Raw genomic sequence first — 20,447 nt, forward strand, 5'->3', positions numbered from 1 at the left:
GAGGCATTGGGGCTACTGGCATGTTAAGTGTGTTGCTGAATCAGGGCCTAAAATAGTCAGGTAGAGAATAACTCACCTCATTCCCTGATGGCTAATCTACACCTGATCAGACAGAGAGGTCTAGCCCAGTGCCCTGCGGCTCTCCAGACCCCAGAGGCACAGCGATCTCCCTCTGGCCAGCTGTGAAGGTATTATCCCTGAAGCTTGCAGCTAGATCAACCCACCTGATCAGAATTCCTGCAACAGGTTGGAGGGAGAAGCTTTACAGGATCCTGGGACCTGAAAGAAATACACCACGATGGATAATTAACAAAGCAGTAAACCTCTCGTCCTCTCCAGATTTCCCCCACTCTTTCCTGTTCCTCTCTTTTTGTGTGCTGGGTTTTGATCTGTGCTCCCACCATAACAGCATGAGAGATTCTGCCTGACTGAATTCATTCCCGCTCTGTGCCTGAACTTAAGAGGAGGTTAAAGAGTTCGATCTGCTGCTGTGTTTGATAGTCTTAAAGCCATGGCTATGTTTTGTACAGACCGCTGCCAGAGTCTGGACTCCAGACTGGATGGACCATTGCTCTGTTCTTTTGTGGCAGTTCCCATTTGGACTAGCCCCAAGCATCCGAAATATATGGAGTAACCTCTTAAAGCCCATTGATGCTATTTGCATCAGCAGTCTCCTCTGATGGTTTATTCCATATGTTAGTAGCCCTCTGAGCGAGGAAGTTCTGCTTGAATTAACTGCTGATGGCGTTCTGCTCTCGTCTGTTTTGCTTGTACATTTCAAAATGTTTCTCCCTGGGTCTGTGTATTAACCAACACGGCCCTGGCTTTATTCATTTTTAGCCTTGTCCTCCTTCTGTGTCCCAGAATGGAATAAGATTTAATCTCCCCACCTACAGTCTTATTTCTGCTCTGCCCCCTTAGGCACAAAACTCGTTCAGGTTCTCCCATTTCTTTTGTCTCTTTGCCTGGCATTGTTTCCCCTTCTCATTTCTCTCTCTACCTTATGCTGTCTGGATCCCCTGATCCTGTATCCCTCCCTCCCTTTCTAATGGTAACACCTGGCACTAATAGAGCACGTTCTGTTTTAAAGCACTGCACAGACACTGGGGCAGATGCTCAGCTGATGCAAATTGTTAGAGCTCCATCAAAGTCAGGGAAGCTGTGACAGTTTTACACCACTCGAGAATCTGCCGTGTTGGCTAATTCTCATGCCCTCCCCTCTGGTAATCCAGCAAACTGTTGTACAAAGGGGGAAACTGAGAAACAGAGCAGGAATGACTTGCCCACAATCATGTCCGTCCACGGTGTGTGGACACAGCAGCTGGGAGTGTAATTCCTAGTGTGGGCTGAAATACACACGCCAGCTCTGCTCAAGTACCCTCCTGCCCAATCCTTGGTATGTACTCTGGTGGCAGCTGGTACCACTGGGGCCCACTGCTGCTGTAGAAGCTAGCCCGTGATGCTCTAGACCAGATCAAGCACCGCATCCAGAAAGGCAGTTGGGTGGGAAGCCTCAGCGAGCACGAAGGAAGGGGTGGTGACCGGAACCCCGAGCGCCCGACAAACGGTAACTGTTCCAATTCTGATGATATCGCTCCTGGTCCGGTGATGAGGGTGCTAGAATGAGAGTCAGGAGAACAAGGTTCTGTTCCTGGCTCTGACACATTCATTGCTACCAACCTGAGCCTCAGTTTCCCCACCTGTCCAGTGGGGATACTGCCACAGACCCACCTTTGTACGTGCAGTATATCCGAAGATGTTGCTGGTTTCAAATAGAGCACAGGCTATTTGCTCATGAATTTAGTCTCTGACTGTGTGGCGAGCTCCCCTCAGAGAAGACTAAGGAGGCCCTGGGACTTCTCTTGTTCGATACAGATGAATATTGTAAGTGTGAAACTTGTCAGTAGGAAAAAACCCTCTGCAAAATCAGGAAGGCTGTGAACAATTAGGAAACACTAATTAAAGAAATGAGCAACCCAACTCCCACAGTGATTTCAGACTGGAACAGGAGCCAAGAGAGCTAGCCCCATTGATCGGGGTGGGCAAACTATGGCCTGCAGGCCAGATCTGGTCCGCCAGCTGTTTGAATCTGGCCCTCAAGCTCCTGCTGGGGAGCAGGGTTTGGGGCTTGCCCCGCTCCACGCAGCTCCCGGAAGCAGCGGCATGGCCCCCCTCTAGTGCTCCAGCAGGGTCGGGAGCTGTGTCACATGGCTCCCGGAAGCATGCCCCACCCTCTGGCTCCTATGCATAGGAACACCCTGGGGCCTCAGCTCTGCATGCTGCCCCTGCCCCAAATTCCACCCATGCAGCTCCCATTGGCCAGGAACCACAGCCAATGGGAGCTGCAGGGGCGGTGCCTCTGGACAGGGCTGCATGCAGAGCCGCCTGGCTGTGCCTGCACAAAGGAGGCAGAGAAGGGACATGCCACTGCTTCCGGGAGCTGCTTGAGGTAAGTGCCGCCTGGAGCCTTCACCCCTGAGCCTCTCCCTGTGCCCCAACCCCCTGCCCCAGCCCTGATCCCCCCCCGCCCTCCGAACCCTTTGATACCAGCCCAGAGCACCCTCCTGCACCCCAAACCCGTCATCCCCAGCCCCACCCCAGAGCTCGCACCCCCAGCCGGAGCCCTTCCCTGCACCCCACTCCACCAGCCCAGAGCTCCTCCCACACCCTGAATTCCTCACTTCTGGCCCCACCCCAGAGCTCGCACCCCCAACCAGAGCCCTCACCCCTTCCAGCACTCCAACCCCAATTTTGTGAGTATTCATGGCCCGCCATACAATTTCTATTCCCCGATGTGGCCCTCAGGCAAAAAAGTTTGCCCACCCCTGCCATGGATAGAGAACCTCATTTAAATCTCATTTGTTTTCTATCGTAACAATTTGATTTTTCTTTAATTTAAAAAGATTCTGGTTTGTACCAGCCAGTTGTAAACAGTCTGAGTAAATGTTATTTCTCCTCTGTCAGGGGCTGCTCCCTGAGTGTTAAGACAACAGATACACCAACAGTTCTCTAGCTGGCCACAGGGTCTCCCAGAGTAGACCTGCACTTCAGCCCCCAAAATGCTTCTTTCTTTATCTCTGACACAAATGCTTCAACCTAGCCCTCTTCCTGCACAGTCTCTCGATTCCCAGATCCTCCTCCTATGGATGCACTGGAGACCCTCCTTGTGATCAGCCCGGTCTGGTTCTCCCTTCCGTGCAGAGTGCAGCGCAAGTGGAAGCAGGCTGGGCCTATAATAGGAAGGGAATTGGATGGTCTGGGGCTGAGGCAGCAGCCCTCTGATTTTTATCGCTGTTGTCTAACCTCTCTGCTGCATGTGTCCTTGGTCAATGGCTCCTCCCCTGCTTGGCCTCCTCAAGCTGAGTGCTTCTGAGCAGCCTGCAGCTTCCATGACTCAGACCACAAGGGAGCAGCTGGCAAAGGCTCCTTGATGGCACAGAGCAGTGAGCGTTCAGAGCATGGTTTAGAGTAGAGGCTTCCTTGGAGGTTTGCTGCTATTCTTATCTTCTCCAGGCCCCGGTGTGCGGCACATGGTGAGAGACAGGCCCTGCCCCCAACAGCACCCAACCTAACTCACCAAGATGAACAGGGTGTGAGAAAGCCAGGGGTATCAATCCCACTCCACAGCTACAGACTGACTGACAAGCCCATGATCACACAGGGAGTCTAGCAGAGTGGGGAATTGACCCCAGGTCTCCTCGTTCCTTAGCCACGAGACTGGTCTCGGGAGGGTGGAAAGCAGTTAGGGTTCCCATGTGTTCGTGGGGCTGCACATTCCTTGGGGACCAGATATGAAGAGGTGTGTGAGGGTGAATTCTTGCCCTTTGTGAGATAGCCCCTGACCCATGTGGAGAATAGCAGGATGGTCCCTTCAGCCTGGCTCAGCTTCCTGCAGGGGGAGCTGCAGGGACCCGCTTCTTCCACGCTCTCGGAGGTGCTCCAGTCAGCAGCAGCCCTGGGAAAAGCCTGCTGAGGTCTAATGCTGCTGTGCCCTCTCCACTACAGTCTCCAGGCACCGTACTCTGAATGCCAGCCTTAGGGGAGCTTTTGAGGTGCCACCCTCCTTGGCAGCAGCTCGAGGGCTCAGCCTCCAGTGTGTCCTACCCTCCCAGCCAGGGCAGTGGCAGATACACCTTGGCTCTTCCTCCCGGGGTGTGTGGGGAGCCAGGAGTCCCCTGCCATTGGAGTTGCGCTGATGGGAGCGTGGGGGGCTGTGCAGACCCGCTCCTCCCTTACAGTGTACTTGTGTTTGCAGAACAAGGTCAACTTTGTGGATGACAGTTTTCACCCAGGGCCCAAGGCGGTGGGGTTCCCTGATGGGGACAGCGTGCAGCAGAGGGTGAAGCTGTGGCTGCGGCCCCACGAAATCAACTGTAGCATCTCCAAGGACTGGTCAGTCAAGTGGTCAGTGTTCCGGACGCCCCGGCCCTCGGACATTCTGCAGGGACTCCTGGGAAACTGCTGGTAAGGGCTGATAGCACTCCAGCCACACCGACCCTCTCTTGTGTTCACACAAACACCCCTGTGCCAGCTGCCATCCCTCATCCCATCACAGACCCCAGTCTCCTTCATCTACCCCCTACATCCACTGCTATCCCAGTCCCTAGTGTGCTCTCACCCCTCATTATAGAGCCAGTCTCCTCTCCTATTTAGTGTCTGCATCCACAGATGAACTCCTGAGCCCCATTCCTGATCTTCTGCTAGACAAGTTCAGACAGGGCCGCCGGGATCTGTCCCACTCCCTTGTGGTCTCTGCCCCTCTGGCGTGGCTGCATGTGCATGGCTGTAAGATGACTTGGGCATGGCCAGGCAGGATAAGAGCCAAGGTCCTTCACGCTCAGTGTCCTGTTTTACGGTGGCCAGTGCTGGACGCTCAGATGACAAGGCAAGAACCCCGCAGTAGCAGATGTGGGATAATTTGCCTCATCCTGGTACTTAATAGCTAGCAATTGGCTCAAACCCTGAAGCACAAGGTTTAACGTCCCTTCCAGAATGGTTGCTGATGAGCACTTGGCATGTTCCATGCCCATCTACATGCCTGCCCCCTTGACTTGGCAGTGAGTGGCCGGGATAGCTCAGAAAGCCTGCTCTTTTCCTGGTCTCTGGAGCTGCCTCGTCTCTTTCCTCTCTGCAGCCCATGGGGAACGTAAAGCAGAGTTTTTCGGGTGTTGACTCTAGGTGGAGGGCACTCCCTGCTGGCAGTGCCAGGCTGTGTACTCCTGTATGCTTAGCCAACCTGGACACCATTCTGCTATTCTTCCTGGAAGCAGAAAGCATGAAAAGGGCTAATCCATTGGGCAGGGCCAGTGCGCAAAATACTCCTTGCCCCACAGGGCAGGATACAGCACAGGGGCCAAGCCTGCTGCAGCTGGAATCCCTGGCAAAGCTCTCGGGGCTGGGCTGGCACCTCACCCACCCCAGCCAGATCACAGGTACCCTGTGGCTGGGGTGTCCCCGCAGCCGGCTAAGAAGGCAGGAATCCAGCTGGAGGGACCTTTCTATTCCAAGGGTCCAGCTAGGCTGGTGGGATCCAAGGGCACGTCTAGCTAGTTCCTGGCTCCTCTGTAGAGCAGGCACAGGAATATCCCCAAGGTGAATGTTCTCTTCCGCCGCCCACCTGGCCCCGTGCCCCCTCTCAGCTCAAGGCCGTCTCTCCATACCAATGCCGCAGACGTGCCTCCTCCAGCACGGTTCCTGAGGCCTCTTGTCTGGTCTCTCCCCAGGTTCTTGAGCGCCCTGGCGGTGCTGGCAGAGCGGCCGGAGCTGGTGGAGAGGGTGATGATCACGCGGACCATGTGCCCAGAAGGAGCCTATCAGGTGCGGCTGTGCAAAGACGGCACGTGGACCACAGTGTTGGTGGATGACATGCTGCCCTGTGATGAGTGTGGCTACCTCCTCTTCTCTCAGGTCAGCACCCCCTCCTCCTGCCTTGGCAACCATTGGCCACTGGGTGGCTGACAGGAGGGGTTGATGTTCCATGGGTGAGCGGGTGGGGAGCTCTGACAGGCCTGCAGTGGGACAGAGAGCGACGCAGCACGAATAGCCCCTTCCACCAGGACATGTAGATCAAAATCACAGGGCTAGGGGGGATGCTGATCACAGTCCACCCTGTGCCTCGCTGTTGGCTGTGGAGTGGGTAATGGGGAACAGTCATGGTTCCACGGCCTGCTGTGGGGTGAGTTTCTCCCTTTATTACAGTGGTTGCAGGCGGCGCCTGTGTTAGACTGCCAAGCTGTCTCCATTGCAGCCTCCTTGGGCCTCACGTGCATGTAACTTGCTGAGTTTCCTTCCTCCCTTCTGCACTTACAGACTCTTCTGTTTTTTAAGCATGAGCCGTCTTCGAGCCTTGGGATGGGAGAAAAGAGGGCCACAGTTTGAAGCAGGGCAGGGCCCCGTTCTCAGTGGGGACTGCCTCCGTTAACCTTTGCTTGGTTTGAGGGGGGACGTTCGACATAAATACACTCTGAGCAATTGTCAGATCGCTTCTGGGCGTGCTCAGCTGGCATCTGCTTGGATTGTGACTGATTAAAAAAGGCTCGGCCCCTTTGGGACATCACTGCCTGTTATCACTGCCTGTTCTCCCTGCCCAGTCTGACAGGCCCAGCGGCTGCTTGCTGGGCTCATTTGCATGAAGGAGATTGGAAGTGTCCTTTCTGAAACACAGGCCGGAAAATCCTCCGGACAAACCGCACTGCCTCAGTGTCAGAGACCCGAGAAAATCAGGGGCACAGAAAACAGTGTGGGTCTCTGCTTGGCTGGCAGCTTTCTGCAAATCCTCAGCATTCATTTCAAAATCAAAACAACCGTGGGCCGGATTTCTGCAGGCATCTGTTCCAGCTCCCCTGTGAGTGAACAGAGATATATAGGAAAGCCAGGGCACCATTAAAGGGAAACTAAAAAGGGGGGAAATACATCTCTGTGCCCAGCTTGTGCCTCCTCATGAAGCACAGAGAAGGCTGGATAAGAATTACAGTTACATATTTATTTTCAGAATAAAGTGTGTTTTTATTTTACATTAGAAATATTAAGTAGGGCCTTCCCTGAGTTTTTTGGAGGTTTCCTTGCAGGTCTTGCATGTGGATTGAACTTTCTTTGGTCTTGGGTGGAAGAGCAGAATTGAACCTTTAAGAAAAGGAATTTTTCTCTTAGATGTTTTGTAGGTGTTGGAATTTATAAGCGATAACCAATGTGAACCAAAAGCCTGAGTTTTAAAAAGTCAAAGTAAGAGCAGCATCAGGGCCCACTTGTATAGGATCTCAAGCAGAGATAAATAACATTTTTGTAGGGCAGGGAGAAGGGACTTTTAAAAACAAAACACAAAAGCACTTTCAGGCTTTCTTTGTAGATCACAAAGAAGCCTCATTCTTCTCCCCCATCTCAGAAGGTCCCACCCCAGTCACCTCCTCCTGGAATGTCACCTTTCAGTCACAAAATGTCATGCAATGTGGATAATCCTAGGGTGCGCTTCATCTGTTGATCTCAAAGCACTTTACCACTGTTCCTGCAGCACGGTGTTAGCTCAGCCAGGTTGCATGTAGGCGGTGTTTTCTGTTACTTTTTGAAATGTGTAACTTAACATCTAGCCCCAACAAGAGACATGCCAGATATCGCTTCAGTCACTTTGCTGTCATCTGCTCCGCCTCTGTTTTTTATCTCCATGGGCTGTAAGCTCCTTGGGTGGGGAGCTGCCGTGTGTTTGCCAAGTGCCTCACTCATCTAACAAAGCGCCTGCCCTAGGATTATTTATTATGTGTATTGTGGTAGTGCTAGGAGCCCCAGGCATAGACCAGGACCCCATTATGCTAGGCGCTGCACAATCAATCATACAGGCTGTGCCATGTGGCTAGTGCTGATGGAACCTTTGCAGATTTCTAGTTGTATTCACGCAGTCTTTGCATTTATTTATGAATATATAATCCGCGTAACAATGCCACAGCCTAGCACCATAATAAAGCAATTTAAGGGAACGCTCCTCCTGCGAAGCAGCCTCTGTCTAATTACTTCTTCCCATTGTCCCTGCACTGCGGGGGAGAGAAGTTTGCTGTTGTGTCTCTGACATCTCTGAGCTGTCATCTATTTGTCCTTGAAGCAATCTCGTCTCTATGTTGTGTGAAATATAATTGGTTCAATCTGCAAATGCTCTGTAGTCAGCCTAATCCATGGGGCTGGCTTTTGGAGGGAGTGGGTATGAATCCAGACATTCAAGGCTCATTTGAAATCCCCTTTTCTTATTAAACATTCCTAAATCCAGATTTACTGGGAAGTGGGGCCATTAGCCTGCGTTTGAAAACCTGTCCAGATACATCTCTGCACCACACTGTCGGCAGAGCCTTCACAGCCTCTTGGGCCAACTCCAGCACGTGGTGGAGGGAGTGATGCCACGGGAACCAGATGCTGGTCAGATAAGATTCATTCAAAGGCAGCCACTCAGTAACTCACCCTGTGGCCTGCTCTGCGTGATCTTTGCAGGGTGGGGTCAAGGAGACCGGGGGGAACTTTCGCGCAAAGGTCCTGGCTTGCATGAATGTGAGTGCGACTCTGTGTAGCTGGCTTCACGCCTCCATGTGCTTGTAACCCCTGGTTCTCTCCCTTTCCCAGGCCCAGAGGAAGCAGCTGTGGGTAGCCCTCATTGAGAAGGCTCTGGCCAAGCTGCATGGTTCATACTTTGCCCTCCAGGCGGGGCGCGCCATCGAAGGCCTGGCTACGCTAACCGGCGCCCCCTGCGAGAGCCTGATGCTGCAGGTCAGCTCCACTAACCCTCGCGAGGAGCCCATTGACACTGACCTCATCTGGGCCAAAATGCTGAGTTCTAAGGAGGCTGGGTAAGATGAGGCGGGAGGGGTTCATGTTCAGCTGTCAGGAGCATAGAGTTGTAAAAGAGAGTCTAGAGTGGCAGCTCTTATTCATAGAGAGCACAGAAGAGAAGCTAGAGTGTCAACCCAGGATGCAACCTGCCCCACTTGGCAGCCTTGATAAATGTTGGCAGCAGGGCCCTGGGCATAGTGCTAGGAAGTGACTTTCTCCTTATTCGTTTTTGTACAGAAAATCCAACCCTGATGAATTTCGCTCCCATAGTTATCACCAGACTGGGTTGCATTTTAAATGGCTGATTGTTAACCTGATGATTCATTTGATGTTTTTGCTCTGCTTGAGTTTTGTTTTCCAATCTTCTATATTATTAAGGCCCCACCCTTGCATATTCCCCCACTGGGGCGTAACGTTGCTGCAGTGAGAAGTGAAACCGGATCTGTGAGACTAGAAGAAGGCAGGGTTCATTTGGATCTGCGATGAAGGGCATTGGGAGATGCAGGGATAAGGGAGGGAAGTTAGGGTCCTGGATGGCAGGTTGTGTTGAGTGCTCGGAACTGGCGATATTTCTCTCTGGCAGGGGAGAGTGGAGCCGGGATCATTAAACAGACCATATGCGATGTCCAGGGTTCTGCTGCACAGTTGGTTGTCTGCCCTTTTCTTTAATAGTGTGATGCCACCTGCAGAGACTACAGAGCCCAGCATGCAGTGCTTCTCTGTGTCTGAAGTGGGGTGTCCAGTGGAAGCTCTAGAATGCAGCACTCAGTGGTCTATAACCTGCTCCAAGCAGACCTGAGTGCTGTGTGCCAGGCCAGTGGTCTCAGCAGGCACTATCTACATGGGGTGGCTGCAGTCTGTTTTGCTGTATGCCCGGCACGGGCAGCCCTAGCCCTTGGCATTGCCAATGGGGCCTTGGGCTGGGGCAGAATACGGGGAGACCTGGGGAGCTTCAGGACAAAGAGCCTGGCTGTGGGATGAATAGAGAACGAACGTTCTTGAGAGCAGAATGTGTGACTGGCACTAGCAGCCATGGGCGGGGCCATCTCCTGGCTGGCACTGGGCCGCCTGTCACTGAACCAGGGGAGCTCCTCTTGGGATTAGAGAATGATTGTCCCTGGCTCTATGTCCTTATGTGGAGGGGAAGGGCTAGCTCCCAGCCTCTCCTTCCATCCCTGTCAGTGCCACACGGCCTGGCGCCAATCTCCTTTGTTCTCCTCCCTGCCCATTGCAGGTTTCTGATGGGCGCCTCCTGCGGCGGGGGCAACATGAAGGTGGATGACGCAGCCTATGAGAGCATGGGCCTTCGCCCGCGGCACGCCTACTCAATACTGGACGTGCGGGACGTGCAGAGCCGCAGGTGAGCCGGGCCACGGTGCACATGGTATCGTGTCGCCAGTCCCCTCTGTGCTCGGGAGGGTGGGGCCAGCAGCACAGAGCCTGGAGTGTTGAGGCTTTGCCAGCCCCCTGCACCTGCCCAGGGGTTACTGACAGAGCCTTGCTCTAGCTGGGTTTGTGGTGTCAGTGTAGGGCCGAGCTGAAATCCCGGGGAAATGGAGTGTGTGTGTCATGTGGCTGAGGATGGGGGTGTTGGGTTATGGGGCAATCTGTGCTGAATGGCCCCCCTGCAGGCCTTGGCCCCAAGGGGACTCCAGGAACCCCAATAACAAACATGGCCAAGTCTCCACAGTGGAATCCCTTGCTCTGTCCCTTGGTGTCACACAAACTGGTTTATGCTTTGAGGTGCTGCTGTGCTGTAGGCCACCACCCCCAGCGTCCTTGCCTGCTGTATGCTGGGTGGCCCTGATCTAGCTGGGCTAGCTGTCCCTGATCTTTACTGGCCAGGGGGGAGGGAGCTGCACAGAAAGGTTCCCCACCTGCCCCCCTGATTTTGTCTGTTTGTCTGGTACAAACAGGCCAGCCTCCAGCTGAGGCTGTAAGGGCCTTGGGGTGGGGCTGCTACCTGTGCTGGCAATATGCCGTGCCACTTCCTCATCCTCACTGGCAGAGATGGGGAGGGGTATGCTATGGAAGGCCTGCTTTCAAAGCTAGCTCAGTGCGCTCAGTTTGGGATCTCTTTAATGGCTTGCCTACATCACACCACTCTGCTGCTTGGTGCTGCCGTGCAAGTAGCCTCTGCTGAGTGCAGCTTAAGGACGGTACTTGGGTTGCAGCAGATACATGATGGAAGGGCACTGGTGGAGGTGTGGGGGGACCAAGGCTGGGATAGCAGGCAGGGGGCTGTGGGTCTGGACTGAGGTGCACTGGCAGGGCAGAGCTGTGCCAGGATCCCAGGGGTGGGATAGTGGCAGCTGTTTAGGATCTAGGTGCATTGGCAGAGTGAGGACAGGAAGTTACCTTTTTTGCTGGCTCACCCTTGGGGATGGGGGAGAGTCTCGGGAGATGAAAAATGTCTAGTGGGTTGTAGCTGATGAGCGCAGTAGCTATGCCCTTCGCCCGGCACTGCTGTGATTCTGGGGACTGTTCCCTCTGTCCCATCAGGCTGCTGCGGCTCCGGAACCCCTGGGGCCGCTTCTCCTGGAATGGCAGCTGGTCCGACGAGTGGCCCCACTGGCCGGTGCACTTGCGTCACGATCTGATGCCCCATGGGAGTAGCGAGGGCGTCTTCTGGATGGAGTATGGCGACTTCATCAGGTAAAGCCGAGCAGGAGGCTCCCCGTGTGCCAGCACCTGGGGGCTGCACTGGGTCCCCCTCGCCCTGCTGGGCTCCGAATTCCTGGCCTCGTCATTATCTGTTATAGGACAGGAGCTGGGCAGCTCCCGCACCGGGCCTGTCCTGCCTCCCCCTGGGACTGAATCTAGTGAGAGCGCCAGATCCCAACATCCCTGGGCTCATGTCAGACTGCTGCTACCTGGACTGAGAGTCTAGCTTCAAAAAAAGCCAAGCTAGGCAGAGCTTGGCTGAGTGGCAGCTGGGGCTGGGAGGGTACCAAGGTTTGCATGGGGTAAATACCTGGGGCGAGGGAGGTGGCTCAAAGGGAAGGAGGAGGGGAAACGGGATGAAATTACAAAAGGGAAAATTTAGCCCCTAAATCAGGAAAAATCTGGCTGCTCCTGAGCTCTCTCAGAGCTTCCTGAGGGGCATGGGGGACAGGACACAGCTCTGGAGAAATCCTGAGGGCTGAGTCCTGCCCTGCTCCTGGGCTCCCATGTACTCCACAGCAAGGCAAGGCCGGGGCCTGAGGAGAAGACCCCTGGGTTCCCATGACAGCCTGGGGCTGAGGCTCACAAGCATGGGTAGTTGGGCACAAGGTCAGACATGGACAGATACACAGACTGCATTAAAATGCCCAATTTGGAGTCGGCAGTAAATGCTCCAGGGGCTGGGAGGCCTCTTAGCTAAGGCAGTCCTCGCTAGCCACTCTGGCCAGGGCAGTGCGGCCGGCTGGCCCCTGTGGCAGGGGTCTGTGTTGACTCCCACCCGCGATCCCAGTGGGTCCGGTATGTGATGCAGGGTCAGACCTGGCCAGTGTTGGGATGAGGAAGTCCTGCCAGATGTGCTGCTGGCGATTCGTGGGCCCAGGCCAGTGGTGTGTGCCACCTTAAAGGAGACTTGAATCCGAGCGCCTGGTTGTTTGTGGGCCTTCAGGGCCGCAGGGACAGGGCTGGCAGGATCTGGTGCAGCGCTGGCTGGGCTGTGCCCGCATCACCTGTCCCTTGCCAAGCCTGGTGCTTTGGCGCCACCTAGTGGTGGTCATCGTGCTGGTGCCATCTCCTGAAGGAGGAATCCTCTCCTAATATGCCTCTAGCCCCTCAGGGTCCTTTGAGGCCCCTGGGCATGGGGACAGGGCCTGCACTTGTTGGGAAAGAGCCATTTAATTCCCTCTCCCCCCATCCCCTGTGCTGCTCTCCTTTATTTCTGCCCCTTCCTCCCTCTTTCCCACCCGCTCCTTGCCTCTTCCACCGGGAACACCAGGGGCTGGGGAGCCTGGGCCAGGGCTCCAGGGCAGTCCCTGTAGCACCCCCTGCTGGGCAGCACAGCCACCCAGGGCCACCCCATTGGGCTCGGGCTCCAGCCTGGGGGCCGTGCAAGGAGAGAGGCTGAGCGTGGGGGTGCGCTGGCCAGGCGAGTCTGGCCCAGCCCCTGCTCGTTGGGAAGCCCCTCTCCATTGCAGAGAATGTGGTTCGCACCATGCTGACCCACCCGCAGTGCGGCTCCTGTCTGTGGGTAGCCATCTGCATCCTCCTTGGAGGCACTCTGTTGCCCAGCGGTGGGTAGGGTGGGGCTGGATCCATTCACCAAGGCCCTGGTGCAGCCTGAGTTTGCAAGCCCCAGCTCAGCCATGGCTACCGTTGCCTGGGACTGACGCTGGCTTTGGCCCCGCTCCTGGCAGATACTTTGACTCAGTGGATATCTGCAAGCTCCACTCAGACTGGCATGAAGTTCGGGTGCAGGGCACCTTCCCCAACAAGGCCAGCGGACCCGTGACGGTGACCTCGCTGACAGTGCTGGAGCGCGCTGCGCTGGAGTTCGCCCTCTTCCAGGAGGGCAGCAGGTGAGGCAGGAAAACCAGGTGTGGCACTTGGGCAAGGAGCAATGCCTTGGATCCAGTTCAGACAAGCAGTGCAGGGGGGAACAGGTCTGGGAGCCAGGAGTCTGGGATTCCATTCTCAGCTCTGCCCCTCGCCCCTGGGTGACCACAGGCAAGTCATTGCCATGCTCTGGGCCTCAGTTTCCCCTCTGTAAATGGGGATAGTAATCCTGCCCTGCCATTAACACGTGCAAAGCTCTTTGGGATCCTTGTTCGAGTGATGCTGGCGACAGGCCAGCTGTTGTTATTCCCTGACTGCCCAAAGCAGCCTGGGCTGGGAATTGTCTGGATCTTCCCTCCTGGGACTGGCCTGGGAGGCGGCTCTGCTGCGATGCCTCGATGCCGCTTATTGCGGATGAGAACAGGGCTTGGCAGGAAGCTCTCTGCCCCATCTGCCGGCGGCGAGTGTAAAGCACAGGCTTGGTGCAGGAGACACATGAAGGGGAAAGATCACCAAAATCTGCCTTGGGTTTTATTGTAATCCGCTGATACCAACACCCGGGACGTGTCTCCCTCTGCCTGAGCTGGGTGCAAGCAGGAGGGGTTTGTATCAGGCAAAGGGCGCCCAGGTCAGCATGGGGAGCCTTTCTTGGGTACACGCTTGCCCCCTGAATCCCTACTCTGTATGACAGAGCTATGCCTGTAAAGCACTCATGTTGCTGCTAGGGGGTGCTCCTGCCATGCTTTCCCCAGGCCCAGCTGGTGGATCTGCTCCGCTCGCCTGTCCTGCTCACGGCAGCACCGCTCACCTTGGCAGTCCAGCCGTATCCCCCGGTTAGAGCCTCCCCATCCAGGGTGGGCAGGGGCATGGCTGGCTCAGTCCTGACTTCTTTCCTCCCCTCTCTTCCCTCCCCCCCGCCGGGCAGGCGCTCCGACATGGTGGACAGCCACTTGCTGGACCTGTGCATCATGGTGTTCCGCGCCACATTCACCAGCGGAAACAAGCTGACCCTGGGCCGGCTGGTGGCCCACAGCAAGCGGGCAGTGAAGAAGTTTGTGAACTGCGACGTCATGCTGGAGCCGGGCGAATACGCTGTCGTGTGCTGTGCCTTCAACCACTGGAACGCCCCGCTGCCGGGCACGTCCTCTGGCCAGGGTGAGGCCCCCGGTGCACTCCCAGCTCAGCACACCAGCCCACTGAGCGTGCCCTGCAGGGAGGGGCTGTGGGACCGGTTGTACTGCCGCCTCGCTCCTGTGCTGCAGGCAGGGGCTGCGGGGGACAGTGGTATCTCCCCCTGGCTTTCCCCATTGGCTGGGCATGTCCCTGCAGCTTGCCCTGAGGGGCTGTGGGGTGGGTTGGAGAGGGAAGGCAGCTTGGCGAGAGTCCAGGTCCTTGTCTCTCCAGGATTGCGCCCCATCTCCGTTTCATGAGACACAGGCGATCTCACGGGGGAAAGAGGGCCACCGTAAGCACAGCCCACCCAGCCCTTCCCCAGCCTGGTACCTGCAGTTACCTGCCTCGGTTTCCCCTGTCCGGGGGTGACTAAGGCCTGTCCCAAGGGGGCTGTGATATCAGTGGAGCTCAGTGAGGTGCTGGTGAAGGGAACAGGGTGCCCTGGGCAGCGTCCTGTCCCAAGCAGCAGGAGTTGAACTGGAATCTGATGGAGGAGCTGGACGAGTGGGGAAGCACGGGCAGGATGGTGGGGGCTGGAGGGCCTGGCGCACCCCCTCATTGAAGCCATCTTTTTCTCCCCAGCCTCCAGCCCCCCCGCCGACAGCTCCAGCTACATCCTGGCCATCTACAGCTCCCGCCTGGTGATGGTGGAGCAGGTCGAGGCGCAGCCCACCACACTGGCCGACGCCATCATCCTGCTGACCGAGAACAAGGGCGAGCGGCACGAGGTGGGTGCGGGGCCCTGCTGAGTCCCAAGCTGCAGGCTGACGGGTCGGTACACACGGGCTGCCCCAGGTCCGTCTGTGCTGCAGCCTCCCTGCCCGGGGAGAGGGATGTGCGCTAGTGGGGCTGGAGCTAGTGCACTACAAATAGCCAGCTGGCCCCACTCGCCCCTAGCTCACCGCTGCTGCTGGCTACGGAGACACCTCCCCTGGGTCGGACTGGTGGCTCTTGCTTGTGGCTAGAGGGGGTCTCCCCTTTGCTGCAGCTTCTCCGTCCCTCCCCCACAGGGAGCCTGGCTCAGCTCAGTCGTGTGCCCTGACCTCTGGGGGCCAGGTTTCCCTGCCAGGTGAGTAGGGCGGGCTGGTGGGAGGGCAGTACCTGGCTGGCAGATCCCACAGGTACCCTGCTTGGGTGCATGGGGGTGTGAATGGGCTCAGTCCCTGGAGAGCAGGGAGGGCAGGGGATGGGGACACAGGGCATCCCTGTGCCTGCAGGATCATCCCTCCCTCCTCTGGGTGCTGAGGTGGGAAAATACTGGTGATGCAAAGTGAGGGCAGGTGCCTTGGATGGCTTGGAGTGAGCAGGAGAGGCCGGCAGCTCCCTCTGGTTGGCTGGGTTCCTGTTGTGACGGTGGGCACTGACTCTGTGGCTCTGGCGCAGGGGTTGGGAGGGGCCTGCCCGTCTGACCCTGCTGGTTGTCCCGGCAGGGCCGCGAGGGGATGACCTGCTACTACTTGACGCATGGCTGGGCGGGGCTGATCGTGGTGGTGGAGAACCGGCACCCCAAGTCCTACCTGCACGTCCAGTGCGACTGCACGGACAGCTTCAATGTGGTGTCCACGCGGGGCAGCCTGAAAACCCAGGACAGCGTGCCACCGCTGCACAGGTGAGGGGACACCCCGGGGAATGCCAGGAATGAGGCTGCCATGTGGCAGGCCCAGACTGCTGGCCCAGGGCATGGCCTGGCGAGGGGATCTGGTGCCGCCAGCCTGACCACAGAGACCCCCATGAGGCAGGGGCTGGTGAGGGAGTCCGGTACCTCCAGCCCAACCACAGAGCCCCTCTGGGAAAGGGGCTGCCGAGGGAGCCTAGCTGCTGGCCAAGCCCCCGAGCCCTGTGGCCCTAACAAGGCCCTGCCATGAGGGAGCCCCACGTAGGAGCACGTGTCTCTCAGCAGCTGCACCCATGGGCAGAGAGCAGGCTCCGGCTGCACCCACACTGATCACTCTCCCCCTGCAGACAGGTGCTGGTGATCCTCTCCCAGCTGGAAGGCAATGCTGGCTTCTCCATCACCCACCGCCTGGTGCACCGCAAAGCCGCCCAGGCCTTCCTCAATGACTGGATGTCAACGAAAGGGACCCACAACCCGCTGCTCACCCCTGAAGTGGCGGGGTTGCACGGGCCCCGGCCGCTATGACAACCAGCCCAGCCCTCCCTGCCCCTCTCCTGCTTCTGCCTTCTTGCTTTAACCAAGGCCCTGGCCCCGGCTGCTTCGGGCTGCTTCCCGACCCGGCGGTGCTGAGCCACCAGGGGGCAGTGCCACAGCATCCCGCCAGGCGCCTTTCCCTCAGGGCTGGGGATCCTCCCCCGCTCCCCTCCCTGCCTCCGCACAACCCCTGTCCGCCAGCGCACGCACTTTACAGGGAGCCAGCCGGGGCGGGGGCAGTCTCAGGATCCTGGCCCTTCCCCCACCCCTCCAGCGCATGCGCTTGGTCTGGAGGAATGGCCACCAATCGCCAGGGCAGCCGGGAGCCTTGGCCAGGCTGGGGGAGGAGAACGGGGGTGGGGAGGCAGGTTCCTTCCCAACCCTACGGTCACTCAGGACTCTGCTCCCTCCGCTAGCGTCAGGCACCTGATGCTGCAAAAAACAATATACCTCTGACTGACGTCTGTCCGTCTGTCTGCGCTCCCTGCCACCCGCCTGGTACCGCGGGGCCCGGCTCTGGGATCGCCCGCCTGGTCGCTGTGGAAGCATGGCTGCAGCAAGCTGGTGGGGCCCGGTGTAGCCGGCCTCGGGCCCTGCCTTGCCCTCCTGTCGGCTGTTTGCCAGCCAAAGAGAATTGAGAGCTAGTGTGAGACCGAGCTCCTGGCAAGGACAGAGGAAGCCAGGGGGCCAGCCCAGGCGAAGTGGGCTCACGTGGGCTGTCGGGAAGGTGCTGCTGCTTTAAATGGCCATGGGTGCATGGAATCACCTCTGCCCGGCCCGGCCTGGGGCACTGGCATCTCTGCCTCCAGCTGCATCTCATGCCAGCGGCTTTGCAGGAGGCTGATGGCGAATATCAGGGAGAGGAAGATCAGGCTGGGAATTTACATGACCCACAAATCTGGTAAAAGTTGCTGGCCAATGGCCTGATCTCTGAGCCCCCAAACCAGCTCTGGGTAAAGCCTTATGCCCCAGAGGTTTCTGGGGCTGGTAGTTTTTTGTCCCATGGCCTGCAGGGGGATGTTTGTCCATATTTCACCAGGGCAAAGAACAGTGTTTGGGGGCAGCCCCCTCCTGCAGCGGGCAGAACGAGGCTGCTCGGAGCTGCTTTTTCCCCTGGGAGGGGGGCGGTGATTTCTTTTGAAAAGCAGCTGTTAACGTTTTACAAAGCGTCTTTTACCAAAATGGAGTGAAATGGCCCTTTTCTTCGCTGCGTTATGAGACACGGGGCATGTGTGGGATTCCAGCCCCCTCCCAGCGCCCGTGCTCAGTGTGTGCGAGGAACACGTGTACTATGCAGTACTGGCCGTAGGGAGCAGTGTTAGGAGAGAAGCCATGAGCTGTGCTGGAGAACCATCCCCTGGCACTGACAGTCCAGCCTTCCTCAGTGCGCCTCTCGACCTGTGGCACCGCTGTCCCAGCTTTGGGAGGGCTGGTGCCGGCGTGCAGGGAGACCAGCCAAAGAGACGGCCCGACTACAGGCTGTCTGCCCTGATCCTGGCCTGCTCTGCACCAGGGAAGCCAATGGAGCTGCCCCTGCACAAAAAATTGAGCTTGACTGATGGTTCAGTGCAGCACATGGCTGGGCCCAGGTGAAAGGCGCAGCTGGAGCAGGGATTCTCCAGGGCTGTCAGTGTATGGGGTGGGTACAGCGTAGTGAGTACACCAGCCAGCACTGGGGCTTGGACACAGGCTGGGGGCTGAGCAGACTTGCGCCCCTCCCCCATTGTTTGACAGTTTTGCCATGCACTGACTTTTCTTTTTTTTTAAACGATCATTGCTTTGAACGGCCAATCAAACCCCAGCTAGCTTAGTCAGGGAATCCCTGCCCCACAACTACCCCACTCTGGAGGGATCCCAGAGCTTCTGGAGGGATCCCAGAGCTGCTGGTGGGGCAGGGGGTTCTGCCTAGGCACCTTGTGGGTTTTCAGGGCAGAGGGAGCAGGGGGTGAGGGTCACGTCCGGAGCAGAGGCAGTGAGTCTGGAGCGGCAGCAAATGCCTTGTGCAGTGGACGTCATGGGGCCCGTTGGAGAGCATTGGCATGGGGTGTCATGGGAGTGACAGTGCAGCCCCTGGCCACTGGGCACTAGCAGGAGATCCGTGCTCATGGCTGATCAGTGTAATGGGCCCAAGACCCCCAAGCTGCCACCTCTGCATGTGGGATTCTGAGCTAGCCAGGTTCCACGGCAGATGAGTCCACTCGGCTTTGTGCAGAGCGTGACTCCCCCAGCTCAGCAAAGCCTCTCTCCCATAGTAGGCCCTTTGACATGAAAATCCCAGGGCGGTTTTAACTCTGGTTTTAAGCTTTGCACTAATCTTCCCCCAAAGGCTCCTGGGAAATGTTCTGTGTTTTTAGCGAGGGGGAGTGATGCTCAGATGGAATCAGCCCTAGCTCAGCCCTGGAGCTGCCTGTTTCATTTACCTGCCCTGATTAACATGATAGTTTTCGGAGGTCCTGAAACAGGCACTCAGTCCCTAGGCATTTAGGCCCCCGGTGTACTCCGGGTTCAGATTCTCCAGCAGAGATGTGTGCTATGGTGAGGCCTGCACAGGTAGCTTGCCAGGCTGTCCCCCGTGAGCAGCGTCTCACCCCCTGAGAGATCAGCTGTGCTGTAGAGACCCAGAATGGGGGCAGGCTGGCGTTTTGCTGGGCACCAAGGGGGTTGGCAGTGCCAAGGCTTATTTTGATCCCAGGTTTCCCCTCCAGGCTGTGAGCATGGGACAATTCTCTCCTCCCTTCTGTTTTTATGGTCTGCACTGTGCTCCCTGGGAAGGAGGGGGGTGGGAATGGGGGAATCTCTGCTGGGAGGGATATTGCCCCTTCGTGTGCGCTGCCTCTCAGACCCTGCTGGCCCCCCGACGTCAGGGAGCAGCTGAGCCAAGCTCTGTTATTTGTAGTTTTTATTCGTCGAACGATGTGTTCTGTTCTTTCCTTTCCTTCTTTGGACGATTCCGTCCTTTTCTTTTCTCTCTCTCTCTCTCTCTCTCTCTCTCTCTCTCTTGTTTTTTCTCTCTCTGAGCTGTGAATATTTTTAACCCTGTAAATACGGTCCAGCTCTTACGAAACACAGGCTATTTTATCAATTGTAAATCAGATCTGTAATCCCTGTATGATACGAATTAATCCATGGGTGGTTTTCAAACTCAGGTTCCAATGGACCAAATAAAGTTTTGTTTTTTAATTAAGCCACTCGTTTACTCTGTTGTTATTTGTGTAGGTCATTTTCAGTCATACACTTAGAAGCCCACGCTGGGAAGCAGGGTTCTCTGTGTTTCATACAAGAAGTGAAATTGAAAGTTCAAAACAAAGAGGAAATGATTTCACGCAGCACACAGTTAGCCAGTGGAACTCATTGCCACAAGATGTTACAGAGGCCAAGAACCTACCAAGATTCAAAGAGGGACTGGACACATCTAGGGACAACATAAGTATCTAGAACTGTTATAGTAAACATTAAAAACTAAACAAGAGTTTGGGGAGGAAATATAAACACTCATGCTTCAGGGCACAAGTCAACCTCTCCCTAATGGGGGTCAGGAGGAAACTTTCCCTGAGAGTTTGTTATCCCATAACTGCTGCTGCAGGGTTTCTCCTATCTTCCTCTAAAGCAGCTGGTACTGCGGCTGAATGCTGGTGTAGGTGGAACCTTTGTCTGAGTTGTTGTGGCAGTTCCTACAATTCATCAATTTTATGGTGGTTCTTCCTCAAATTTTCCAAATCCTTTGAATTCTGAACTTTAGTTAACAAATCCATGGCCTGCTGGGATGGCACAGTGTGTAGGAGGTGGTGTGGCTGGGTGGGTATGGCACTGTCCTGAGAAGCAGGAG

At 56.5% G+C, this 20,447-nt stretch overlaps 1 protein-coding gene across 5 annotated transcripts in view; it reads left to right on the forward strand.

Annotated features, from left to right (window-relative positions):
- Positions 1–19,805, forward strand: part of CAPN15 (calpain 15) — a 95,754-nt gene extending 75,949 nt beyond the window's left edge. For 4 of the 5 annotated variants that reach the window (XM_073362858.1, XM_073362856.1, XM_073362859.1 and 1 more), the window contains 10 exons: positions 4,256–4,464; positions 5,724–5,907; positions 8,599–8,822; positions 10,040–10,165; positions 11,308–11,460; positions 13,161–13,322; positions 14,225–14,454; positions 15,055–15,200; positions 15,903–16,081; positions 16,435–19,805. In XM_073362858.1, the coding sequence (XP_073218959.1) occupies positions 4,256–4,464; positions 5,724–5,907; positions 8,599–8,822; positions 10,040–10,165; positions 11,308–11,460; positions 13,161–13,322; positions 14,225–14,454; positions 15,055–15,200; positions 15,903–16,081; positions 16,435–16,612 (1,791 nt within the window). In that variant the 3' untranslated portion in view covers positions 16,613–19,805. The remainder of the gene's footprint in view (positions 1–4,255; positions 4,465–5,723; positions 5,908–8,598; positions 8,823–10,039; positions 10,166–11,307; positions 11,461–13,160; positions 13,323–14,224; positions 14,455–15,054; positions 15,201–15,902; positions 16,082–16,434) is intronic. The other variant, XM_073362857.1, reaches the window with a different exon arrangement.
- The last annotated feature ends 642 nt before the right edge of the window (positions 19,806–20,447 follow it).

The sequence above is a fragment of the Lepidochelys kempii genome, chromosome 10 (assembly GCF_965140265.1).
Source record: "Lepidochelys kempii isolate rLepKem1 chromosome 10, rLepKem1.hap2, whole genome shotgun sequence".
Classification (NCBI taxonomy): Eukaryota; Metazoa; Chordata; order Testudines; family Cheloniidae; genus Lepidochelys; species Lepidochelys kempii.